This window comes from Muntiacus reevesi, chromosome 2 (genome assembly GCF_963930625.1).
Source record: "Muntiacus reevesi chromosome 2, mMunRee1.1, whole genome shotgun sequence".
NCBI classification, from domain to species: Eukaryota; Metazoa; Chordata; class Mammalia; order Artiodactyla; family Cervidae; genus Muntiacus; species Muntiacus reevesi.
In genome coordinates this window covers 247,158,767-247,183,680 of record NC_089250.1, presented here as the reverse complement: position 1 = coordinate 247,183,680, position 24,914 = coordinate 247,158,767, and the positions used below count along the sequence as shown (strand labels likewise).

Below are 24,914 nucleotides of genomic sequence, written 5' to 3'. Positions count from 1 at the left end.
AGATGAAGCTCAGTACTTCTCCCTTTCAGTGTGGGCCTGACCCAGTTACTTAACATAAAGAGTATGGCAGCCCCAAATGAGGTTATTAAGATGTGGCTTTCATCTTAGATCACTCTCTGGGAAAGCCAGCTACCAAGTCATGAGCTGCCCGATAGAGATACCCATGTGCCAAGAAAGGAGGAGGTCTCCATCCCCAACACCATGAAAGGTCATTCATTCAATGACTACGAGTGGACTTGGGAGGATCTTTCAGCCACAGGTGTCTTATATAGCCCAGGATGACAATCTGACTTCAGGAGAGGCCTTGGATCAGAACACTGGACTTAGCTGCTTCTCAGTTTCTGACCCACAGGAACTGAGATGGTGTTTATTGTCAGCTGCTAAGTTTTGGGGCAATGTGTTATGCACCAATGGATAATTCACAATAGCTTCTTATAGCTTGAAAAACCTCCCCAGTGCCAAATGAGGCATAAATCAAGTAAGGCATTTCTTTTCCCAGGTAACCCCAAACTAACATATACAAATACCTGTTTCTAGAGGTAATTACTGAAACTGTGATGCTATGGCTCAAATAATTTTTGAAATTAACTCTCACAGTATGAATCTAACTCTTTGAAATTTTGCTTCATGCTGTCAATTCAGCATTAAAGGTATTTGTTATTTGCAGTAAGTCTGGTGGTGAATAATTATTTTCTTATGATCACGCTTAAGGTATGCTTCTAAAGTAAGTGGTTTAATTTTCTGGTGTAGGAAAATGCCAAGAAAAGTCCTAAGAATGTTTGATATGACACCAGCACAGTCAAACTGAAAGTATATTCCTAAAATGAATAATTTGAAAGATGGAAGTTACTTGGATGTGTAACTTCTGGAATTCTTCCTTCCCTCCAACTTGACTACTCTATAGTCATATCTCATAGGCTGGGTAAATCAAGGCAGATTTTTTGAAAACTATAATATAATTTCTTTGGAATTAACAGAAATGACCACTAGATGCCACTGTTGTTGGTTTTTTTTAAGGGTAAATATAAATAGCAGGATGCAAGAACAGTTCAGATATAAAATCAATTTTTGTGTCATAATGAACACTGAAACAGAAATTGCTGGATTATTGTTAATGAAGAACCAAGACCCAGAAGTTCACTACACAGAAGTTTATTGTGAAAGTAAATTAAACATACAAACACACAATATGGCTAATGGTGGCAAAAGCAATCTGGTAGCTTAAGGCAAGTTTTAATGGAGATGAATTTAGAAAAGATGATGCAATGATGTCATTTTGTTTAAATACAGATTATGGAAAAATATCAAATTGCATCAATAACTTAATAAAAGTAGTTTTCAAAGCCTGCACTACTGGAGAAAAAGGGCTCATGATCTTAATGCCAGCATTAAGACAGATGGAAGCAGTACAATGCTAAATGACAAGAACAATCCCGTATTTACAGAAGGATGGTAACATGAACATTTAATAATGTTTGATCTTAGTTACTGGTGGACTGAAAGTCCTTAGCTAGAAGCAATAGAAAAAATGTGCCATTATCATGTTTTTTAAAAAAAAGAAAAACAAAATTTAAGTGCAGAGTCAAAAACCAAGGAGCTCTGTGATAAAGTAACCTTAAAACAGCACTGGAAGGATCATTTAAAAGGCGATTCCCTCAAGGGAAATTAGGGCACTGAGTGTGTAAACATGTGAGCTGCACAATATCAAAATCCAACCAATTCATTCATAGTTACACAAGATCAGCATGGTCTTTTATGATGCATATTGTTTATAGTGATTTAAACACACTCCTTACCATGCATGACTTCAAATATATAACACATACTTTTATTCTGAGATACAGGATATGTTTATGAATTATAAGACCTATATACATTGAAAGTCACACCTCCCTCATCAGTCAAGTGTATGTTTTAAATGCAATGACCTTATTCAGACTTCAGTTCATTTTCTGAATTGACCATGTCAGTTTTTTCAAACTCTTTATAATAATGCCATTCTATTATGATAAAATACATTTTTGCAAAAATTCAGAAATGCAGTAACATTTAAATGAATGTAACCATGAAAATTATTTGTAAGGAGATGCCAAATGACTTACGTTTTTTTCCAGTTTGTATTAAAAAAAAAAGCTGCAATCAATTTGACAATGAGCCTATTTAAAAAATATTCTTATACTAATTCATCTCAAAAGGTTCTATTAATAGTCCTTTTGGAAAATACCATATATATATAACTTGTGAATTTTTCTCCAGAATAATTAATGGAAGAAAATGTACCCTCTGCATAGATGTACATTTTCTAAGACTAATCTTTCATCACTCAGCATTGTTTTTTACAAAAGCATGCATTATAAAATACACATAAAAGCAGCTATCTTAAACATGATTTTAATACAATATTACCTTTGTAGCTGATTCATCACTGTCTCCAGTTTAATATGCTGTTACATACATGAAGAAGCTCCAGTATCCCTTTTCTTATTGACTTAAAAAAAAAAATCCCTGAATAAAACAGAAGCCAGCCTGTGACTTCTTTAGGCATTTCAGTAGAATATTGAGAATATCTCCATACAAACTCATGATTACAGAAGAGAATCTAAAACAATCTGGGGCAGACTAGAGTTAATACCAATTAAAATTTTTTTTTGTTTAAAAAGGAAAGAAAAGGAGCTGATTATCAACATTTAAAAGGATACTGCAACTTTAACAACTGTAAACTTTTTGTTAGAAGGCATGGCAGACAGCTCTATGCTACAAGGTTTTGAGCTTGTAAATAATGCAAACCATCAGCAGTTTTAAAATGCCATAAACTATAAAAACACAAAAGGAAATGGGGGAAACAAAACAAAAAGCCAAGAATGTTTATCTAAAACGAAGCTGTATAACCAATACATCTAAAACTGAAAAAAAACAAACAACAAAAAAACTAGAGCAACTGATTAGGGGGAAAAAACCCTCTGGTAAAAATTTCAATTTCTTGACTTTTTAAAAATGACATGAACTTTTAAATTAAAATGAAGGGAAAACAAAGTTTTACAAGTGGATAGTTTCAACTCACTAAAATAATGCCAACAAGGTAAGCTTGCATAGAAAAAAATTTCAAATTATTACTGGCTACATGCATACAAAATCAGAAATGCAGGTATTATAGTGCAAAACCATGGCAGTCTGTGATGTCTTGTTACTGCCTAAGGTTGAGAAATAAACCGTAGTACCTCCAGTTATCACAGTTTCTGGTCTTTTAATTAATTATTTCTGCAGACTAGAAACAATGAATATGTAAAGATGGGGTCACATCTTTTGTGCCACCAATTAGCGAAGTTTGAGGTCATCACCACCACCTAAACTGGAACCAGGACTAGGGTCTTGTTGTCTTCTTGCCTGCAATGACAAAATTATAATTTAGGGTGAAAATGTGTTTTGAAAATCAAAGTGCTAATAAATATAAAATACAGTAGCACATATAAGGAAAGTTTGCAGCCAACGAATTTTCAGCCAGTATCTCCACATGTTAAGAGGAAAAAGAACAATACAGATTATGTATGAAATATTTTGCTATAGTTTCCTTAAAAACCAAGAATAAAAATCTCATTATATGCAAAAGAGCATTATCAAAATATGTACTGTGGATAAAAGAGCAACAAATCCTGTATTTATAGTTTTGGGACTAAAGGGTTTAACTTAAAAACACCATCCAAACATCTTAGAAGCAAACTTTCCCATTTTCTCTTTAATACCAGCAGACATTTTACATACTACTATATAAAATAGATAAACAACAAGGACCTACTGTATAGCATAGGGAACTATGCTCAATATTTTGCAATAACCTATAAGGGAAAAGACTATATACATATCTGAATCATTGTGCTGTATACCTGAAACTAATATAACACTGTAAATTAACTATTCTTCAATTAAATATACATATAAATAAAATCATTTTTTAAAAAGCTGAGCATCCATTGAGCACTAACTATATGCTGGGCACTGTTCTAGGCAATTCACATGAATTAACTGAATTAATTTAATCCCTGCCAACCACCTATAACACAGGTGCTATTGTTTATCCATTTTACGGAGAAAAAACCTGAGTCATAATAAGTATATGGCTTATTAATCATATAACAAAAATATAGTAGCGAATTTCATCTCTCACTGTATTCTATCTCTGCCATCTGGGTTTTAACCAGAAATCTCTTCGCCAAGAAATAAAATTCAGAATTACTATGGATAAAGTATTGTCTCAAAAAAATATGATATGAGAGTCCTTGGTGCACTTGTTTATACCAGGAAGTATCTTTACAACAATACTAAGCAACTAAAAGGCTTGACAATTATAAACACTGAGGATTTCAAGTTTCACTTTAGGATAAACATTTCTGTTTAAACTATGGGAAATAATAGAGGACATCTAAGAATGAACATATTGTACATGACACACTCTGCTAATATAGTTTTTTAAAATTTATTTTTAATTGAAGGATAATTATTTTACAGTATTGTGTTGGTTTCTACCAAACATCAACATGAAATATACAGTTTTAATATAAGGGCCCCTGCTTGATCCACACATAATATTTACTTTCAGTTTCTCACAAATTCCAGTGCATCTTTCTTCCATAAGTGTTCTTTAGTGACTACAAATGTCAGTCAAGCACAAACATCTGTTTATAGAACCTAGTTCCTTCAGCAACAGTTTTCCTATGCTAGAGGCTACTCCATTTTACCAGCTGTTTAGGCAAAAAACCCTCAACATGTCTTTCTCTCACATCCAACAGCAAATCCTGATAGTTCCACATTTCAATAAATCCTGAATCTGACACTTCTGACTAATGCCTACCACTCTCACCCTCGTCCAAGCCACCATCATCTTTCACCTAGATCTTGTTTTAGCCACCTTTGTTACATGCCAGCAACCAGGACTGACTGCAATTAACCTGTGCCATCTTTAGCTAAATGGAATCATGTATTATTGTTACCAACTGATTGTCCACTATCTGTCAGTTTTGGGAAACAATCAAAAATTGAATGTTCTGATTTCGATTATTAAGATCTAAAACAGCTGTTAGGGAATGAACATCCTGGATCTTCAGTGAAACATCTCAACAAGTCACAACTGTCCTGTAAAATCATGTTTAGTCGGAAGCTCCAGTTTTATCAACATTTTTCAAAAAGGTTATGCTGTTTAGACAGAAATGACCTCGCCTTATTCACTTTCAAACAAATGCAAACCCAACACTAATTTCTGTGGTCTTTCTTATAAACTGTGATGTATTCCTCTAGCAAACCTTAACTATTTTTACACGCTGACTACTTCTTGGCACATTCCTTTCGATTAACTAGTCAGATTAATGTTATGCTACATGGGTACAGACTGAAAGAGCGATGGAATGCATATGCATCAGAAAAACAAGCTATGTTCTCTACAGAATCAATGCTAAATGTAGTGTAAGGACAGATCAATTCTGCAAAATCAAGAGATGGTAATATAAGCATCTGGTTTCAGTCAATGGAGGTTAGAAAGGGGCTGAGCAATGAAGAAACACTGAGAAAAATCAATCCTAATTATATATTTATAAATTACTACTAACCTACCAGTAATACTTTGTGAAAAAGGTATTTCAGCTTTTGTCTTGTAATAAGAATAATTTTCAAATTATTTTAATAATGGGGATGAGGTGGATGAACCTAGAATCTATTATACAGAGTGAAGTGAGTCAGAAAGAGAAAGATAAATATCGTATTCTAATGCATATATACAGAATCTAGAAATATGGTACCGAAGAATTTATTTACAGGGCAGCAATGGAGAAACAGACATAGAGAACAGACTTATGGACATGGGGAGAGGGGAGGAGAGGTGAGACGTAAGGAAAGAGTAACATGGAAAGTTACATTACCATATGTAAAATAGATAGCCAAGGGGAATTTCCTGCATGGCTCAGGAAACAAATAGGGGCTCTGCATCAACCTAGAGGGGTGGGTGGGGCAGGAGATGGGAGGGAGGTTCAAAAGGGAGGGGATATGTGTGTGTCTATGGGTGATTCATGCTGAGGTTTGACAGAAAACAGCAAAATTCTGTAAAGCAATTATCCTCCAATAAAAAATAAATAAATTTTAAAAAAATTCAGTGAAGTAAAAGAAAAAACAATTATTTTAATAATGGGATGACTCCAAATGAGTGACAGAAACAGTCATCAGCAGCTACAGTCCTCCCTACTAGTCAGGGCTGTGCAGAGGTTGCTATGGGTTTATTTGTTTAAAATACATTTTTGGTAAAAGCCTGGAAAGAAAAGTTGTTTTGCCTTCTGTGTTTTTAATTTCTATTTACACTGTAAAGAAGGAATGAGGAAGATGTAAAAGACACTATAATGGAGAATCAAAAACTGAAAAAAAGAAAAGGAAGTCTGACAGTATGAATGAGAGAAGAGAGAAGAACGAGAGAGCGGGGAGACTGGGAGGAAATTTAATGCTTGAAAGGAAGATGTATGCGATGTCATATGAAGGAGACAAATACTGACACATTTATGTCCGATGAAATAGATTCCACACAGACTGGAATTTAACAGCTGGATACACTGCCTTGAAAAGCAGTGCTTTAAACTGTGGCAGTTTTCTAATGAAGGCTGGGTATTTTAGAAGGAATTCTATGAGTAACACACTAAATGAGATGATGGCAAAGAAACTCTGAACCTGATTATTTTAAAAGCATAAAGCCTGTAATTTCTAGTTTCTTTCTCCCCAGTCAATCCAGATAGGCCCTTGATTTTAACTTTTTATTAACAATATTTCAGAATAGGGTTTTAATAAAAAGCAGACACCCATGAGCCTGTTCAAAATACAAATTTGTTTCCAGTTTTTATAAAGAATTAATCTAGACATTTTACTACAGACCCCTCACTACCAGTTGCTCTTGTTTTATCACCCAGAAACATGGCAAATCCAGTTTCTAGATGGCAGTCATGGGATGTGCTCAAAATGAAGAGACAAAGACATGCACCAGATGCTGGAGCTTTCTCTGCTGATCAGAGCCGTGCAGAAGTAGCCAAGAGCAGGGATACCCAAGTGAAAATGAATAAAACCTGGCTGATTTCCTTGATTATCAAGATTATCAAACTGCAGAAAACTCTTCATGAGAAAATGCCCTAATAATTAAAAACAGATCCAAATTTATCAAGTGTATACTACACCAAGATAATGTGCAAATCACTTTATGTTTGACACTTGGCTAAAGGCTGGAACAGAGCATGACAGAAGTTCAGAGCAGCACTGGAGTCTACAGAGCTCTAGTCCAGCTCTCACTCACACATGACAGACCTGAGACCAAGAATGCTACATGACTCCCCCAAGGTTTCACAGTGAGCTGTGAACGCTAAAGAAAATGAACCTTTATCTTACAATTAGTATTAATATCGGCCTTCTAAGTAACTGCTATTTCTCCTGACTGCTAAGGCGAGACGAGGCACAAAGCAGAAATTTTAAGTCCTAATACAACAGAAAGAAATGCACTTTCTCTAAACTCATAAAAAAGGTAAAAACAAGGTCAGAAGACAATCATTAGTAGACTTCAAGAGCTGGTCTACTAGGCACATCAAAAAAAAATACAGTTTTTATAAAGTATACTTCAGGAAAACTTTAAAATGGCATTTAAAAAACAAAAGAGATAGTGGAAATAACTGACATTTCCGGGCTTGGATGGGGCAGCTCTACACTTTAGTAGTGTGAGCTTATATAGGCTTCTTGCCCTCTTTCAGCCTCAGCTCCGCAAAAGGGAGATGCATCTTCTAAGAACATTTACGACTCAGATGTAAAACCAATACTGCCCGGCACATACTAACCACTCACGCTGTTGCTATCACTACAAGCTGCTTATAACTTCCCAATTTATCTATATGAACTTTTCAAATGTTAAAAAAAAAATCTGCATCCTGTAGATAAGAGTGATTTTTATGAATTAGAATAAAGTTAAAATTAAAAGAATTTTAGTAAAATCTACCTCTCCTAAGATATATACCAAACAAGGCCCTTTCCCTCTGTGTGGGAGAAGGCAGACCTAGCATCCTTGCTCTCCCTCACTAACCCTCTTCCGATGCTGACTCTTAGTCTGAGTTCATATTCCTAGTTCACCTTCATCTACTGTCCAAAATACACCCCAGGAAGGTCCAGTACGGACAGATTTTTATGTTAATTTGTCCTTACATAAAAATAAGTATTGACAGAGTTAAGTGATGTGAAAACTGAAGTCTGTGGGAATTTAAAATAAATAAGAGGCTGAAAGTTTTTTCTTGGACCACACAGAATCGAAGGCTCCAAAAACATACAAAACATAAATATAAAAACCACATAGTCTTTCGCCTGTTTTTATTTCCAAATAGTTTCCACATAAAATTCCCATATGATTTGTTGAACTGTACTAAAACTGACTATAGCAGAATAAGCAATAATTGTTTACCCATTCTGACATTAAAGACAATAATTTATTTGCTAACGCTTTATAACCTAAACAAATGAAAACAGTTTCTCGATAATGACAGAGAAAATCTCTTTAAGCACCCTGTCACCCTGCAGCTGAATTAAGAGCCAACAGTACTATATCACAGTTTTAGGTCAAGAGGCCAATCAAGCTGAAGGCAGTTTCTGCACACACTTGAGAGTGTGTGGGAGCTGCTACAGAACAGATGACAGAGGTATCGTTCCAACTTGTTTATGATCAAAGCACCCAGCCTCTATCTTATGAAATTATTAACTTCAATCTTCTTTCACAAAATTCCAAAGTAAGGCAATGAAATTACAGTTATAGAGATGTGTAACATAAAAGACTGCCATGCATAGCATGTCAATATTTTCAAGTCGTGGAAAGAATCTCAGGTAGAGAGGCATGGGGTTACTTCTATGAGGCAACAGACATCAATGGGCAGGCAGTTTACAGAATAAACGTCTTTGATTACTTTTTCTATTTTAAAGTCTGCTTTTTTTTTATTAAAAAAAGTATTTTTTATCTTCTGTATTGAAGAGTGTACAAATTCTAAATATATGATTGATGCATTTTCACAAAGTAAACACACCCATGTAGTCCTCAGATCAAGAAATATCACTAAATACAGGAAGTTTGTACCTGCTCCTTGTCACTACTCAACCCCAAGAGAAGCCAGAAAAGCGCACAATTGTTTACTATTGTTAAAAGAACAAAGAAAGAAAGAAACAGCACAGGATACAAAATAGTTTGGTAACATGTCTTTGACTTTCACAGTCTATAAAGTTAGGATATGCCTGCCTTTACTGCCACTCCAGATACACTGTGAGCTAAGATGCACAGAAAGAGGGGATGAATAAAAAAATCTATGAACAATAAATGCTAGAGAGGATGTGGAGAAAAGGGACTCCTCTTGCGCTGTTGGTGGGACTGTAAATTGATATAGCCACTATGGAGAACAGTATGGAGATTTCTTTAAAAACTAGGAATAAAAATAACATACAACCCAGCAATCCCACTACTGGGCATAAACCCTGAGAAAACCACAATTCTAGAAAACACATGTACCCTAATGTTCACTGCAGCACTATTTTACAATAGCCAGGACTTGGAAGCAACCTAGATGTTCATCAATAGATAAATGGTTAAAGAAGCTGTGGTACATATATACAGTGGGATATTACTCAGTCATAAAATGGAATGAACTTGAGTCAGTTCAAGCGAGGTGGATGAACCTAGAGCCTGTTATACAGACTGAAGTATGTCAGAAAAAGAAAAATATCATATGTTAATGCATTTACATGGAATTTAGAAAAGTAGTATTGATGAACCTATCTGTATGGCAGCAAGAGAGATGGAGAAATAGACAATAGACTTGTGGACACAGTGGGGGAAGGAAAGGGTGGGACAGACGGAGAGAGCAGCACTGAAATATCCACATGACCATATGTAAGCCAGCCAGCCAGTGGGGATCTGCTGCACGATGCGGGGAGTTCAGTCCAGTGCTCTGTGACAACCTAGAGTGGGATGGGGTGGGAGGTGGGAGGTGGGAGGGAAGGTAAACAGGGAAGGGACATATGTGTATCTATGGCTGATTCATGTTGATGCATGGCAGAAACCAACAAAACATTGTAAAGCAATTATCTTCCAATTAAAAATAAATAAACAAAAATGAAAGATGGGATGAAGAAACTAGCTTCCAATGAATTTCATTTTAAGTGTCAGATACTGAGTTAGGCAGTATCTTGGGAGGTACAGTGTTAGCTCTATTTTACAGATGAGGGTCAAGAATTTAAGCAACTTTCCCAATGTCACATAGCAACAAGTAGAAGAGCTAGGATTCAAAACCAGGGCAGTCTATTAGAAGCCTCATCCTCATCTACTACCTGAAAGGTTTTCAAGTTACATTCTGCCAGTTACTGGGTTCCCTGAAAATAATCCCAGGGACTCCAGAGGGAGAACAGAATACTCCCTCCTGCTGCTTCACCCAGAGCAGTGCCCCCGTTAGCTGTCTTATTTATATATTAAAGTTCTATGTAAAATTTCAAATGAAGACAGAAGTTCACATTAAAAAAAAAGCTTGAAAATCTGTTCTCATCATTCTGTGTTAACACAACCAACAAACATTCTCTTAATAGGTAATAGATGCACATGATGCAAAATTCAAAAGGTGTAACAAGTAATCACTCCAGCAGTTTTAAAACTGATTTCAGATTAAAAGACACTGGGGAAAACCAAAACCACTTGGAATTCTGCTTCCTTCTGTCAGTAACCTTAATCAGCTACACATACTAAATGCTCCTGAGCCCCACTGTTACAAGTTTAGCAAGCCAGGGCTAGGGGCCTCAGAGGTTATCTAAACAGGGGCAGGACATCCCCAACCCTCTGTGCTGCCAGGATCTTAAGCCTCCAAGGCCCACTTACTGGGTTACTGCCACCCACGACTTTACTGCTGCTCCTTGGCCCTTGTCTCCAGTCAGGCTTCAGGACCACCCACTAGAACCATTATTATTCTTTTCTTCCTCAGTATTTTCTTTTCCAGGCAAAATGGTTTCTGACCTCTTCTGGGAGATTTTATTTTTCAACTTAATCATCTTTGTGGGTGATGTGCAAATTCATTTCGCAGTGCTAGGCTGTATTGGTGGAAAATGTCTGCTTAGGAAACTGGTTTAAGTCTTCACTCTTCCCTTTATTAACCAACTATGTGAAAGACAGAAAGTCAATTTTTCTGAGTCTCAGTTTCTTGAAATGGAAATAAGAACTTTATCCAGGTGAGTGTAAAAAACCCATTTTTCATAAAATTGTTACTTTTTAAAAAACAAAATTAAAAACAAAAAGAATGTCTGATTATATTTTTTAAGATCCACTTACAGATACCTGAATTATGGGGGGGGGGGGGGTTGGAAACCACTGTATTTTTCTCCAATGTTTTCCTTTCAGGAAAGAGGAGGTAAATTACAATAAGCTGACATCAGGAATCTGTTAGGAATTTTTTTTTTTTTCAAGGGAAGAAAAATACACATTTACAAAGTGCCAAAATACATGCATACCCAAAACTCCCCTAAGAGACTGCCAGTGCGAGCTCTGGAGTCAGACTCCAGCCCAATTTTCTAGATGACAGTTCTCTACAAGAACTGACTTCTTAAATTGTTGCCATAAGGGACTACAGGATCTTAAATCATTGATGGAAACCAAGCCATTTTCTCTATGCTCTAGGTCATAATGCAGGGAAAGTGCCCCAATACACTTTATAGAGAACGAAAAGGATGTTCTTGTTAGCCAGATAATTCAATTAACTGGAACCAGCACTGTGGTAGAGCTTTTAGTAGTAAGAAGTACTTTAGAGCTATTATTTACTGAGAGCACACACACACACCAAGTGCCTAATGAGCATTTTCCCATTTTACTCTCACAATTTCCCTGACAAAACAGACTTGAGAGAGGCTGGCAACTGATGACCAGGAATCTTAACGAGCCTTGACTACAAAGCCCACGTGCTCAATCACTGACATAAAACTCACTGGAAACTATCTGAGAAAGAAATTATTTGACATCTTTAGCAACAAAAATATCACTATATTTTTGTTCATATACAAACACACACATATACATTCTCACACCAACATGTTTTTCTTCAAGAAACATTATTTATAAGAACAGTCAAACCAACATTTTAGAGAAGACAATTCTTAGCCTCAAATAATCTAAAATTTTATGTAAAGCAAATCACATACAAAAAAACTTTCTAATTAACTGTTCCAACAGCTGTCAAGTTGTTATTCTTCAAATATAATGTAGCTGGGCAGCACTTTTTATAAAATGATTCTGATGTTCATTTAAAGCTATGTTAGTTTGTTCCAGAAAGACTGACCCATTCTTTGACATGGTAAGATCTCTTAGTCCTTCACTCCTTTGCACATTGCTCCATCTGTCCAGAATGCTTTCCCCAGCTTGTCCTGCACACAAGTTCACATTCCTCCTTCAAAACCCTGCAAGTGACTCCCCCAGGCAGAGGCAGATGTGAGCGCCCTTCCTCTGTACTTCCACGGCTCAAAACATCAGGGACCCCATTTCACTGGGGATCATGCTACAGTGGAGGCCAGACAAGTTTTTAATTGTTCTAACATACTGTTCAATAAGAACAGTAATAGAAATAAGAAGAGCTCTGGAAACTACAAAGTAGAAGGGCTAATTATGATTAAGAAAATCAGAGAAGGGATTGACAGATAACACTTAAGCTGGACCTTGAATACGCAGAAGAGTAAATTCTTAGTCAAGGAACAAACAGCATGAGCAAAAAGGTTCAGATAACAAATGCTTATTATACTTGAGATAACAAATGCATATTATACATTGAAAACTTCTTACTATTACAGAAACGAGTATCCTCGAAGAAAATGCCATGGAAAGTTTGATTACAAGAATTGTAAAAGCTTCAAAGAAAAAAATATACTGCATTACATTCCTCCTGTCTCTTCCCCTGGCTAGAAAGTATTTTTGAGGTCATCATCAGTCGCTATCAGCCAATTAAATCAATTTACTCACTGACAAAGGGAAATATCAACCATTAAATGATCATTGTTTCATACACTAAGCACTAAGTAGACTTGATTTTTTAATTTGTTTTATATATATATATATATAGCCATGCCACATGACTTGTGAGATCTTAGTTCCCCAATCAGGGATTGAACCTGGGCCCTTGGCAGTGAAAGAACAGAGTCCTAACAACTAGACCACTAGGGAATTCCCTTAGAAAATATTTTAACAAACATATATGAAGTAATACCAATAATGTCAGGGAACACCCAGTCAGTACCACATTCTGTAAAGGTGCTTTCACATGTATTAATATTTACTCATTTAATCTTTATGATGAACGTATGAGATAGGCACAATTATAGATGAGAAACTCAGTCACAGAAAGGTGAAACATGTTATCAGAGGTGACAAAGTGGCAGTCAGATTCAGAGCTTGCTATCTGGCTCCAGGGTCTGGGATCTTAACCACTGTCTTTGTGTACACACACACACAGAGACACAGACACAGACATTTTTATGCTAATTTAAATAGTGTACATATAATTTTGTGCATGGAAAAACAACAAATTTTCTCTATCATATAACATTGACTTAAAAAATATTTTTAACATGGAAAAATATATGTAAATAACATAAAAATTACACCTTAACCATCTCTAAGTATACAGTTCAGTAGTGTTTAAGTAAGCACATTCACACTTTTGTGCAACTAGTTTTCAGAACACTTTCTAATGCCTGGAAATTATTGTATTTAGTTGATAGTCATATTGAATTTAAGTCCTGGACAAGACTAAATATGAGCATTTAGGACTGAAGCAGACATCGGTAATAAACTGTAAAATGACACAAGGAAGTGTAATCACTTCAGATCACTACAAATACTGAGGCAATGATTACTTTTGAGTGGAAAGATAAGGTCATAATTAAATGCACACATGGAGGTGGGACTACCTGGGTAAATGTCACATTAAAAAAAAAATCTAGATGGTTATAAGAGTGTTAGTCTTCCAATAATTAAGCTACTTTTTTTTTTTTTTTGGTGTAGATTTGGTGTCTATTTCACTTTATCACAAAAAGACTTAAATAAAAATAGTCTAAGTTAATTTCATTCTTTGGAGTAGTTTGAAAGTATTCAATTCTCCTCTAGTAAAGAGACTATAGAGATGACTGAAAATTAAATGCTACAATATCAAGACAAAATATTTACAGAAAAGTAGAAAATAATGTTTTCCCCAAACATTTTAATAATGTTCTAAAAACACATGTTCTATGATAACATAAGATAGTTTTTACACAAAAATATAAAAGATATTTAAGAAAAAAGAAGATATTTGGATCAATGAATAGAAAATATACCTTACAGTAAATGATTTTTAGGAAGACCAATAAATGAGGAATTCATGTACAACCTTAAGACTAAAGTTTCATTTAAGCAATTATATTTAATAAACATGGAAGTCACAGAGCACCACTTTTTAAAAATGAAAGACATTAAACTACTTAAAAACATTATGCACAAACATCACAAATAGAGCCTGAGAGTTTGGGGGAAAGTACTAACCAGTTACTGCCAGCAGCTGTGAAACTCTCACCTCCATTTCCTCCCGATGAGACCTGTCTCGGTCTTCAAATTCACGTGTCCTTCTTCGGGCCTCTTCAAAGGCCTGCTGTGCTAAGGCGTCCTCCTGCTGTCATAAGAAGACATGAAATAGGTATTTTAATTTTTACTTGTAATCAGAAAATTAAAATTTGGGGCGGGTGTTGAATTTTTTGAAAGAAAGGAACAACAAAGGATTCTCAAAACATCAAAGCCATAAAAAACATTAGAGCAACTTCTCCAAGAAAACCTCAAGTATTTTTGTGTGCTAGTATAACATCCTGGAAATCGTAATCATGTTCAATCACATTCTAACAAATGAAAATGCTCTTCCCTTTTCCATCCTTACCTCATCCTATTCACCAAAATAAAATCCTAATCAAGTCAATATTTAAGACACGGAAGTATAAGGAAAAAGAAATTAGTAGATACTTCTACAGTGTGGGGATAAGACAGGCCAGATGCTCTAATTATAACACTGAAGCCAGAAATATAGAAGAGAGTATTAACAGAATTGATTGTACAAATGTTAGAAACTTATAGTCAACAAAAAGAAAATTCCAAGGGATATTATCAAGGAAAATTATTTGTAACATGTAACAATCTACCTGAATCCTTTCCCAATGGATGAATAAAAATCTGTTCATGAAGGAAACCCAGATACCTCAAACTTCTTGTGTCTAAAAGGCAACCAATTTAAACTCGCCCTCTATACTTTAGTCTGGATGGTAGCACCACTCACTCCCTGAACTACCTTTGACACTTTACTCTCCTCTTATCTTCACAGACCCAATCAACCACCAAATCCTATCCATGTGACCTCCTATTTTTTGAATCTTTATAGTCTCCTTTTCATTCATACAAACATTTTGCTAGTTCAGGCTCCTAAGAACTCTCACTAAATTACTGCAATTACTTACTGCTTCCATTCTATCATCGCCCAAGCCATCATACAGCCATCAGAGCATGCCTTCTAAAGCACAACCTGACCATAATAACCCCCAACTTAAAGCTCCCTCACTGTCCACAGCACAGGATGCTCAATGTTTGCAGCCACATACATCTCAACACTAGAACTTTCAATGCACAGTTGATGAAACTAAAATATCAACAACAAAACCAAAAAAGTCAATATTCAACTGCCCCAAGTTTCACTGCAGGAATGGGTGGCCAGGTAACAAGCTCTAGCCAATGATACACAAGTGTAAGTCACCTGAGAGGGCTTCTAAGAGTCATTTAAGAGACATGTCACCTTTCTTTCTCCCTGGGAACTGATGCAACGACCAGAGACACAGCATCCATCTTGCACACATACTACTGAGGATGTAGCCATACACACTGAGCACACTGCAGCAGAAAAACGAAAGGACCCACAGCCCCCAGTGATATGTGCTACACCGGGCCTGAACTGCATACCGCTGACATCTTATTCTGTGGGCTACATCCTTTATTTGGCTATGTTAGCAGGGTTGTTCAATACTTGTCATTTTCACTGACTAAACAAAATGAAAAGTGTGAGCAAGTTTCCACTCTTATGATGCATTTACTAGCTTTGTGACGCAGGGGTATTTCATTTTCTAAGCCCCAGTAAACTCTCACGAAGAATGCACATAGCCATAATACTTTATGAGATTAAATAACATAAAAAAAATTTAAGTGCAATACCTGACAACTTTCAATAAATCCTATTCTTTTATAAGCATTTGTGGACAGGTAAAATTTATACATGTGACTACACATTACTAATATATACCAACTGTATTCTCAGAATGTAATGTATAAGCCAGAGACACCCACAAAAGAACACTATTCCCAACTCCTAAGGGTTTTCTCTTAGTTAGGTATCAACTAGGACATGTCTGCTGATAACAGGATATCCCTTCTGTTCTGTGTATTCATTCATTAATTTCATTTATTCCACAAATGTCCAGTGAGTCTTTATGATGCCCAAGTCACTGTGCTGGGTGCCACGTATACAATGGCTGGGAACAAACAACGCTTTCCCTCAGTTTCTGGTCTAGTAGGGCAGGTGGGCAATGAACAAATAATTACAACAATCAATAAATAATTACCAGTTGTGACTGAAAACAGTAGACAAGACTTGAAAGATAAAATGAGAGCATATAATATGAGATGTAATCTAACTCCCTAAGGAAATTATTAGCCACTAATGTGTATTTTACCAAGGATCATAGGTTTTTACCTTATTAAAATAAAAAGGAATTATTACTATTATTTGTAGTAAGAAAAAGATAAGAGAGATTTGGTAGCTCTCTACCTATAATTTCAGCTTCATCTTTTCTAGTAAGATGTGAAATATATGTGCAATGAACAGTGTCTATACTTTAATAACTGGTTAAACTAAAAGACAATCAGCGACCCAACGTTATTTTGATCCTTTCCTGGTGGTAACTTAAATAACACCTCCCTTTCAAGGATAGTATAAAGAGTACTTGCTGATAAAACTACACACTCACCCATAAAGTATGCTAAAACAGATATGGACAACTAACACCAGCCAGACTCAGGCAGTCGTGGGAGAGGCTTTCAACACTCCGGTCCCCACCAGCTACCTGCTCTATTAGTCTGTTACTCCATAGTCTATACCACAGTCTGCACAAAGCAGTCAGGTGGGGTCATCATAAAGAGTGGTTGGGTGTTCGTGAAACCCACATGGGAAAAAAGTCTAGCAGAGCTCTCATAGAGCATACAAATAGACTATTCTCAACCATTCTTGCTATGTTGATTTTGTCTTCATTGTACAGCTAGATCTACAACTATATTTTACAGTTTGGTAATACTTACCTTTCTGTGCAATGAATTTAAAAAATAGATGTATATATTAAATGAAAAATTAAGAATCAAATTCGTATCCAAGAAAGCTGATGATGAACGCATAATCTGTACAACATAATGACATTTCCTATTCTCTGTGGGGACCAGGATGATTATCACTGATCACATGAAAACCAGAAGAAATAAATCTGCTGAAGAAGCATCAACATATACTTCAAAGGCGGTAATTTAGCATGTGCAGCTGCAAACGGTACATTTAACACCACTCTGTAGAACATAACTTTTATTTAAATCAAATGACTCTTCTAAATTTTCACTCACATTCTTGTGCACATACAAAAAGCAAAGTTGTTTGCATGTTGGTTTTGCTGAAAGAAAAACCTTGCAAAAAGCTATAGGATACCAGTTTTACATCAATGTCATCAGGTACTTTAAATAGAAAAATTTATTCATCCCAATAATGGCTAAATTTTTCTAACCTTATTATAGAATCAAAATAGAACTTTTGGAAAGTCATTATATTGAAGGTAAAACATTTTTGTGACTGCTAAATTAATTTAAAAAGTACAACAACGAAGATAAAGCTATTAGTTCTTAAACTGATAATACAAATACAAACGATGGTACAAACATTTAAACACTGTATAAAGAATAATATTCTTGGTGAATTTTTTAAATGATGAAATAGAAATTTACTAGGAATTAGTTGTGGTACACAAGTAATTCATAATTGTTACCAGAACAATTCTTTCCCAAAGTAGTGAGGAATTCTACCAATCAACTAGACATCAGAATTGCATAAATTACAAATATATCCATGTATTCACAAAGTGGCTGAACTATAAAATCTGTGCCAAAGTTGATGCTGAACACAAAAAAATTCACATGACATTACACAAGCACTTTGGATTTTAAAAATTTGAGTCTTTGAAGAACTTCTCTGAAATCAACCTAGTTCCTAAAATGACATTGATTTTTTTTTTCCCCCTGTGAATGAGTCCTTTTAGCTCTATTTTGTTCAAAGCTAGCTGGAAATCTCTGATCAAAGTACTCAATGGTGAAGTGCCAAATTTTTCAGTTTTTCCAGTTTTCAAAGAATTGCAGTTATTGAAAATCAAACATAGGAAAACAACACTGAAATTTACCCCTTACACATTACAGAAAATGAAGTGAAAATACAATCAGCAAACATGATTCAATTGTGAGTTTATACAACTGTACTCAGATATATCTTCATTGTAGGAAACTTTCAAAACACTTTATTGAAGTATGTTATACGCACAAAATAGTATACATCTTAGGGCTGTGTTGTCCAGTAACACAGCCTCTAGCCATGTGAGTACTGCATACTTGAAATGTTGCTAATTTGAGTAAATGGAAAACACACTGGGTTTCAAATACTTATTGCCAAAAAAAGGTAAAATGTCTCAATAAATGTTTATATCCTTTATGTTCAAATGATAATATTTTGGATATACTGGGATAAATAAAATGCACAAGTTAGCAATTAGAAAAAACTTTTTAAAATGTGACTTTTAGAAAAATTTAAATTATATAATATGGCTCACATTTGAATTCTACTGGACAGCACTGTCCTAAAAGATAGCTTGATGAATTTTCAGAAACTGAACCTGCTCTTTAACTAAAAGCCACATGAAGAAACAGAACATTGGCAGCATCTTGGAAGCCTTCTCCTCCATTCCAGTAACTAGCCTCCTCTTCCAAGGATAAATCACTACCGTTCTTTTTAACACCATGTAGTATTAGTTTTACCTATTTTTGTACTTTGATATATAAATGTATTCATACAGCATGTGGTTTTTTAAATACCCTTAATATATTTGTGAAATTCACTCATTGGTGGGCTAGTTGTAGTTTTTCATTTTCTTTGTATTTCTCTGTGTGAACATGCAATTTGCTGATTTGACAGTTTAGCAGGCATTTGGGCAGTTTATACAGTTTCTGGCTATTAACCAATAATGCTGTTACAAATGTCCTAGTATGTGTATCTTGATGATTACACACACACACACACACACACATACACACATATTCATTTCTACTGTATACCAAGCCTCAGAAAAGAATTACTGGATCACACATACACACATGTGCAGTTTTAGTATTTATTGCCAGTTTTCCAAATGTTCTGTCAACTTTATGTAATCAAATAACTGTTTTTCCATATCTTTGCCAATGTCTGTCAAAGATACTATGAACAAAGGCAAAAAGACAATACCTGTGAAAATATTTCAGCAGAAATACTTACACAATTTAATTTTTTAAAATGGAGTTGTGACTATCCTCTGTTTATCTCTTAGCTTACCAGGTACCTCAGCAACTGTTAAGAGAATTTTGTTCCCACATGGCAGAGAGAATAAGCAAGCTAGCTCTCTTCTGTGTTTCTTATCAGGACACTAACCCTGTCATATCAGGACTCCACTCTTCGGACCTCATTTAACCTTAATCGACCCCATAAGGGGGCTTCACTGGTGGCTCAGTGGTAAAAAAATCCACCTGCCAATATGTGAGATGCAGGTTTGATCCCTGGGTCAGGAAAATACCCTTGAGAAGGAAATGGAACCCACTTTATTCTTGGCTGGAAAATCCCAGACAGAGGAGCCTGGAGGGCTACAACCCATGGGGTTGCAAAAGAGTCGGACACAACTTAGTGACTAAACAACAAGAACATGCTCCATAAAGGCCCTATCTCCAAATACAGTCATATTAGAAGCTGAGACTTCAAAATACTAACTTAGGGGTAACACAAACATGCTGTTCACAATAGCTGGTAAGTGGTGGGGCCAGGAATCACAATTCTATGACCATGAAGCTCCTACTCCTAACTTCTATACTATATTGTCTTTTTACTTTTATTATCTTCCAGAAGATTTGGGATGGTGAAAGCTCCAGAGAAGTGCTGATGGTTGGCACCCCTTGCTTTAAAATTTTTATACTATGAAAGACATATTATTATATTAGTTTTCTATCACAGTATATGACAGTTTATAGCAATAAAACCCAATCTGTGGACCAGGGCAACAAAATCTGGAAAATTCTAAGTATTGAAAATACTGTGGGTTAAACTTTAAATTTTTACCTATCATTTTATAATTGTTTTAGACATCAACTCAATTCCCCTTTATATAACTTCACTCTGCTGTTAATCACCTTTTACAAAAACAGCCTTCTAAATTGCTAATTATTTACTATCTTTTCTGAAAGAATTACGTATTCCTTATCCCTGTGGAAATCAAAGTAGCAGAGATTCTTTCTTAAGAATTTTAACTCTGAATCTGAATTTTTTTACTAGGAAGGTTTAATTTTTTTGATCTTTTAAGGAGACAATTCCTGCATTTTTATATTTGGACAACAACATGGAAAGAGATAACAGAACTAACAAAAAAGAGAGCTCCTTTTTATTCATGCCATCATTTTAACTTCATTAAGTGGATTAATATTAAACAACTGAAAAATTAACATCCACTAATAATCATATACTGACATGTTCTGGCCCCCATAATTACAAAAGCCAGTCAGCTGTTAATCTTACTGTGACTCACTTGCATGTAATGAGGCTCCCCTTTTGCAGGTTTGGCTATGATGTATCTAGGTGTGAATTTCTGTTTATCCTTCTTAAAGTTCATTAAACTTCTTGGATATGGAGATGAGCATTTTTAATCAATTCAGAAATTTTCAGCTATTTCTTAAAACACATTTTCTGCTCCTTTCTTTCTCTCCCCTCCATCTGAGACTTTCATTACATGTATGCTGTTCTGTGTGATGGCATCCCACCGTCTCTGATACTGATTGTTTTTCTTTTTCTTTCTGCTTTCTGTTCTTCAGACTGGATAACCTCCGTTAACCTGTGTTCAAATTCACTAATTCTTTTGCCAGCTCAAATCAGTTGAGTTTGTGAATTTTTCATTTCAGTCATTGTACTTTTCAAATTCTAGAATTTCTATTTGATTCCTTTTAAAAATTTAGATCTCTTTATTCCTTAAAAAAAAAAAAAAAAAAATCTCTTTTGGCTGCACTGCACAGCATGTGGGATCTTAGTTTCCTGACCAGGGATCGAACCCACACCCCCTGCACTGGCAACAGAGAGTCTTAACCACTGGACGAGGGAAGTCTCAAATCTCTTTATTAATCCTCTCTTTGAAGAGTCACTGGCAAAAGGAAGAATTTCTCCTTTAGTTCTTTGAATACATTGAAAAAGAAGCTACTCTTTTTTGTTACTAGGAACCATCATTTGCCACTGAGCTCCCTCCAAGTTTCTATTGCTTACTTTTCCCTGAATAAGTCACACTTTTGTGCTTATTTTCATGTCTTATAATTTCCTGTTAAAAACTGGGTATTTTTTTTTAAACTGGGTATTTTACATGAAATACTCCAAATTAGTAGCAAATTGAAATTCTGCCTACAGCTTCATGTTGCCTGTTTTCTGTTTGTACACTTAGTGACTTGCCTAATTTTCTGGAGTCTGTTTCCCCATCAGTGTCCAAACTCTGATGTCACTGCTTTTTTTGTTGTTGTTTTTTTTTTCATTTTTTGTTGTTGTTCTTTTTAAGCTTTGCTTTCTAGGGGGCTGTCCCAGGTCAGCATAACTTAGTGGTCAGCCAATGACTGGTCAGAGGTTTTGCTTCAACACCTTGAGCCAGAAGGCTTTCAAATCCTTTGCCATGGGGTCTGTGTGTAGCTTGGAGGGATACTTTCAAAGTGTAGGGAGTTTATCAGTCTACCCAGCATTCAGTCAAGGGCTAGTAGCTTTCAAGGGTCCTCTGTCCTCTCCTGAATAGGTGTAGCCTTATACATGTACACAGCCTTTTGGACCCTAAGAGCTAAGTGTGATATGAATAGTAGGGCTCACTTTAGCTATCTCTTTCCTTAGATTTCCCTGATAAATTTCTGGCCAGTCTGCCATTTTCTTGTTCCCTGCAACATTAGCTTTCCCAGACTGTCTGCCACAGAGACTGCTATTGTTTTCGTAACAGCCCTGGGCATGTTTTTCCAAGTGCTGCTCTAAATAAAATCAGTTCCCTCTGACAGGACAACAGAGCTGCCAGTCCTCAAGGCATGCCCAGGGAACTTGAGGAACCAGAGCTGAGGGAGGAGGTGGGAGCATCTCCTAACATGCTAGACGATCATCACTGTTTATACTGAGAGTCACTAGCTTTGTTCGAATAAATGCCTCTCAATATATGTCCTTTGGTTAATTTCCAGAGACCGGAAATGGGTTTTTGCTTATTTATTTACAATTTTGTTAAGTTTAACAATTGCTTTTTGGAAGGAGAACTTGCCAAGCTCCTCATTCAGCTGTTTCAAAACTGTTGCTCTTAACATTTTATTTTAAACTGGGCTCCCTCCCCGCAAAATGTGCCAAAGATCCAGAGCAAATATTAAATAGAACCATCAAACTCCACTTTGAAGTGCCCCACTAAGCCCACAGTGGTAATCCGACGCAATTTAAAACCACTGAAGGAAAACTTTCCCCAAACGGACCAAAACCTGGGTCTCAGTCTCTTCAGAATTCCTCAACATTATGAGAACATGAGACTTTCTATACTTACTCTTAGAAAACACAACTTCCAAATTTACTTGATGATAACAAACTGTATATACAAAGAGACAAGGTAGGCAGGAAGGCCCTGGATCTCCTGTTCTCTGTTCCCCAGGCTTTCCCTACCCCTAGGCCCCAGCAGGGACCACTCCCTTCCCGTCCTGTGGTGGAAGTGGGGATTGGAAGGTATAGAAATGATGTGTGTGTGTATGGATGTGTGTGTGTGTGTGTGTAGGGGTATGGGGGGCAGTGTGAAGAATGGAGAAGGATCAAAAATTAGAGAGGGCCTTCCCTCATCCCCAACACTCTGAGGAGGGTTCTTGAGGGAGCTGCCTCAGATGTGTCTCAGCCTATCAGACAGTAAAAGATCCAGCATCCAAAAGTGACCCAATGACTGGCCCAGCTGAGCTCTGACCACTTGTGGACCGTGTATGCCATGCCGTAGCCCTGCTCCTCTGTGGTGTCATCCACATCAACATCAAACAGGGAACCCAGATAGGCCAGGTGGAAGATGGCCAGGGCCCCAAACAGCAGATTTAAGGCTCGCACCCCCAGGCCCGAACGATACTGGTGTGAACAGTCTGGCGGGCACCTTCTCGACAAGATGCAGGCACTGAGGATCCGAGCCAGGCACTTTCGGAGGATGTGCTCCACGTAAGTGATAAACGCCAGAGACAGCAGCACCGCAGCCAGGTGGAAGCTAAGGCCGTGCAGGAGGGCACTGGCTGTATAGGTGACCAGCACGGCTGAGAAGGTCCCCAGGTGGAGAGCATTCTTGAAAACATAGTTATTCAGCCAGCAAGACATAGGCAGGTTCCAGCTTGTGACAACTTCCACCATGGACCGGGGCAGCTCCACGTTCAGTGGCTTAGAGACGGTCAGGTCCCATTCCAGGTGATCCTTCTCCTTGGTGAAGCCGGTCCCTGCCAACGTGGCTGTGGCCTCAGATAGAAAGCCCACAAAATAGTTGCTCAAGCGGAAGGAGATGGCACTCTCATAGGCTCGCAGCCACTTGCGAAGGAGGTGGTCACCATCGAGGGGGATGAAGTAAGGGAAGAGATAGGGGCCCACACAGGTGGACAGCACCAGGCACAGAAGGGCCAGTAACAGGCTCTGGGCCACCTTCTGCAGCCACCGGCAGCTCAGTGGGCGGCCTTGGACGGCCTCTAAGTACCTGTGGAAGGATATCCAGGGCCCAAAGATGACGGTGCCCACAAAGCAGAGGTAGCCCATGAACTCCACAGGTGAGGGCACCACGCTCACCTCACCCCGATCCAAGTCAAAGCCCAGAGACACCGCCTTCATGGCCACAATCATCTGGGCCCCTCGCATCCTGTGCCACGCCACAGTGTCCACCATGTACGTCTCACCTACGAGCAGGTAGGCGAGGATGGTGACGGAGACGAGGACGCCGCGATGGGAGGAATGTCGGCAGAGGAAGAGCGCAAGGTAGCACAGAAGGCTGAGCAGCACAACCCAGACCATGTGCAGCTCAAAGAAGTGGTAGAGGCTCAAGAACCCACCTGCCACAGTGCTTGCGTGCTTCAGGCAGGATGGCAATCCGAGCCTCCAGAGGAGGCGGCAGCCAAGACAGATGGCAAGGAGCAGCCAGATCTGGTCAAGGCCCTGCTGGGCAGTAGGCAGGAGACAGTCCTGCAGGAGCTGCTGGAAAAACTCCTGGCGGCTGAAGGTGGCCATTGTGGACCCCCACGGATGGATGAACAGATGACTTGGCAGTAAAGAAGCTACAGTTCAGAGGGCCAGGGACACACCACTGCCACCACTGGGCAGCCTCCCCCACCGGCTGCAAGGCTGGGACCACTGAAGCTCCCAGGGCAGCACCGTATACTTACTCTTAAAGACTGGGTAAAATAGATCTCCAGACAAAGGCAAGATTAGGGATAAATACAGGGACCAGTCAGTAAAGCCTGAAGTCACCCT

At 37.3% G+C, this 24,914-nt stretch overlaps 1 protein-coding gene and 1 pseudogene across 2 annotated transcripts in view; both read right to left on the bottom strand.

Moving 5' to 3' along the window:
- Positions 1 to 1,554: 1,554 nt before the first annotated feature.
- CBFB (core-binding factor subunit beta) overlaps positions 1,555 to 24,914 on the bottom strand; it is a 47,745-nt gene continuing 24,385 nt past the window's right edge. The window contains exons 5-6 of one of the 2 annotated variants that reach the window (XM_065925484.1): positions 14,582 to 14,708; positions 1,555 to 3,384 (exon numbers count right to left, since the gene is read on the bottom strand). In XM_065925484.1, the coding sequence (XP_065781556.1) occupies positions 3,362 to 3,384; positions 14,582 to 14,708 (150 nt within the window). In that variant the 3' untranslated portion in view covers positions 1,555 to 3,361. The remainder of the gene's footprint in view (positions 3,385 to 14,581; positions 14,709 to 24,914) is intronic. The other variant, XM_065925482.1, reaches the window with a different exon arrangement.
- Positions 17,682 to 24,910, bottom strand: LOC136161051 (protein-serine O-palmitoleoyltransferase porcupine pseudogene; annotated as a pseudogene).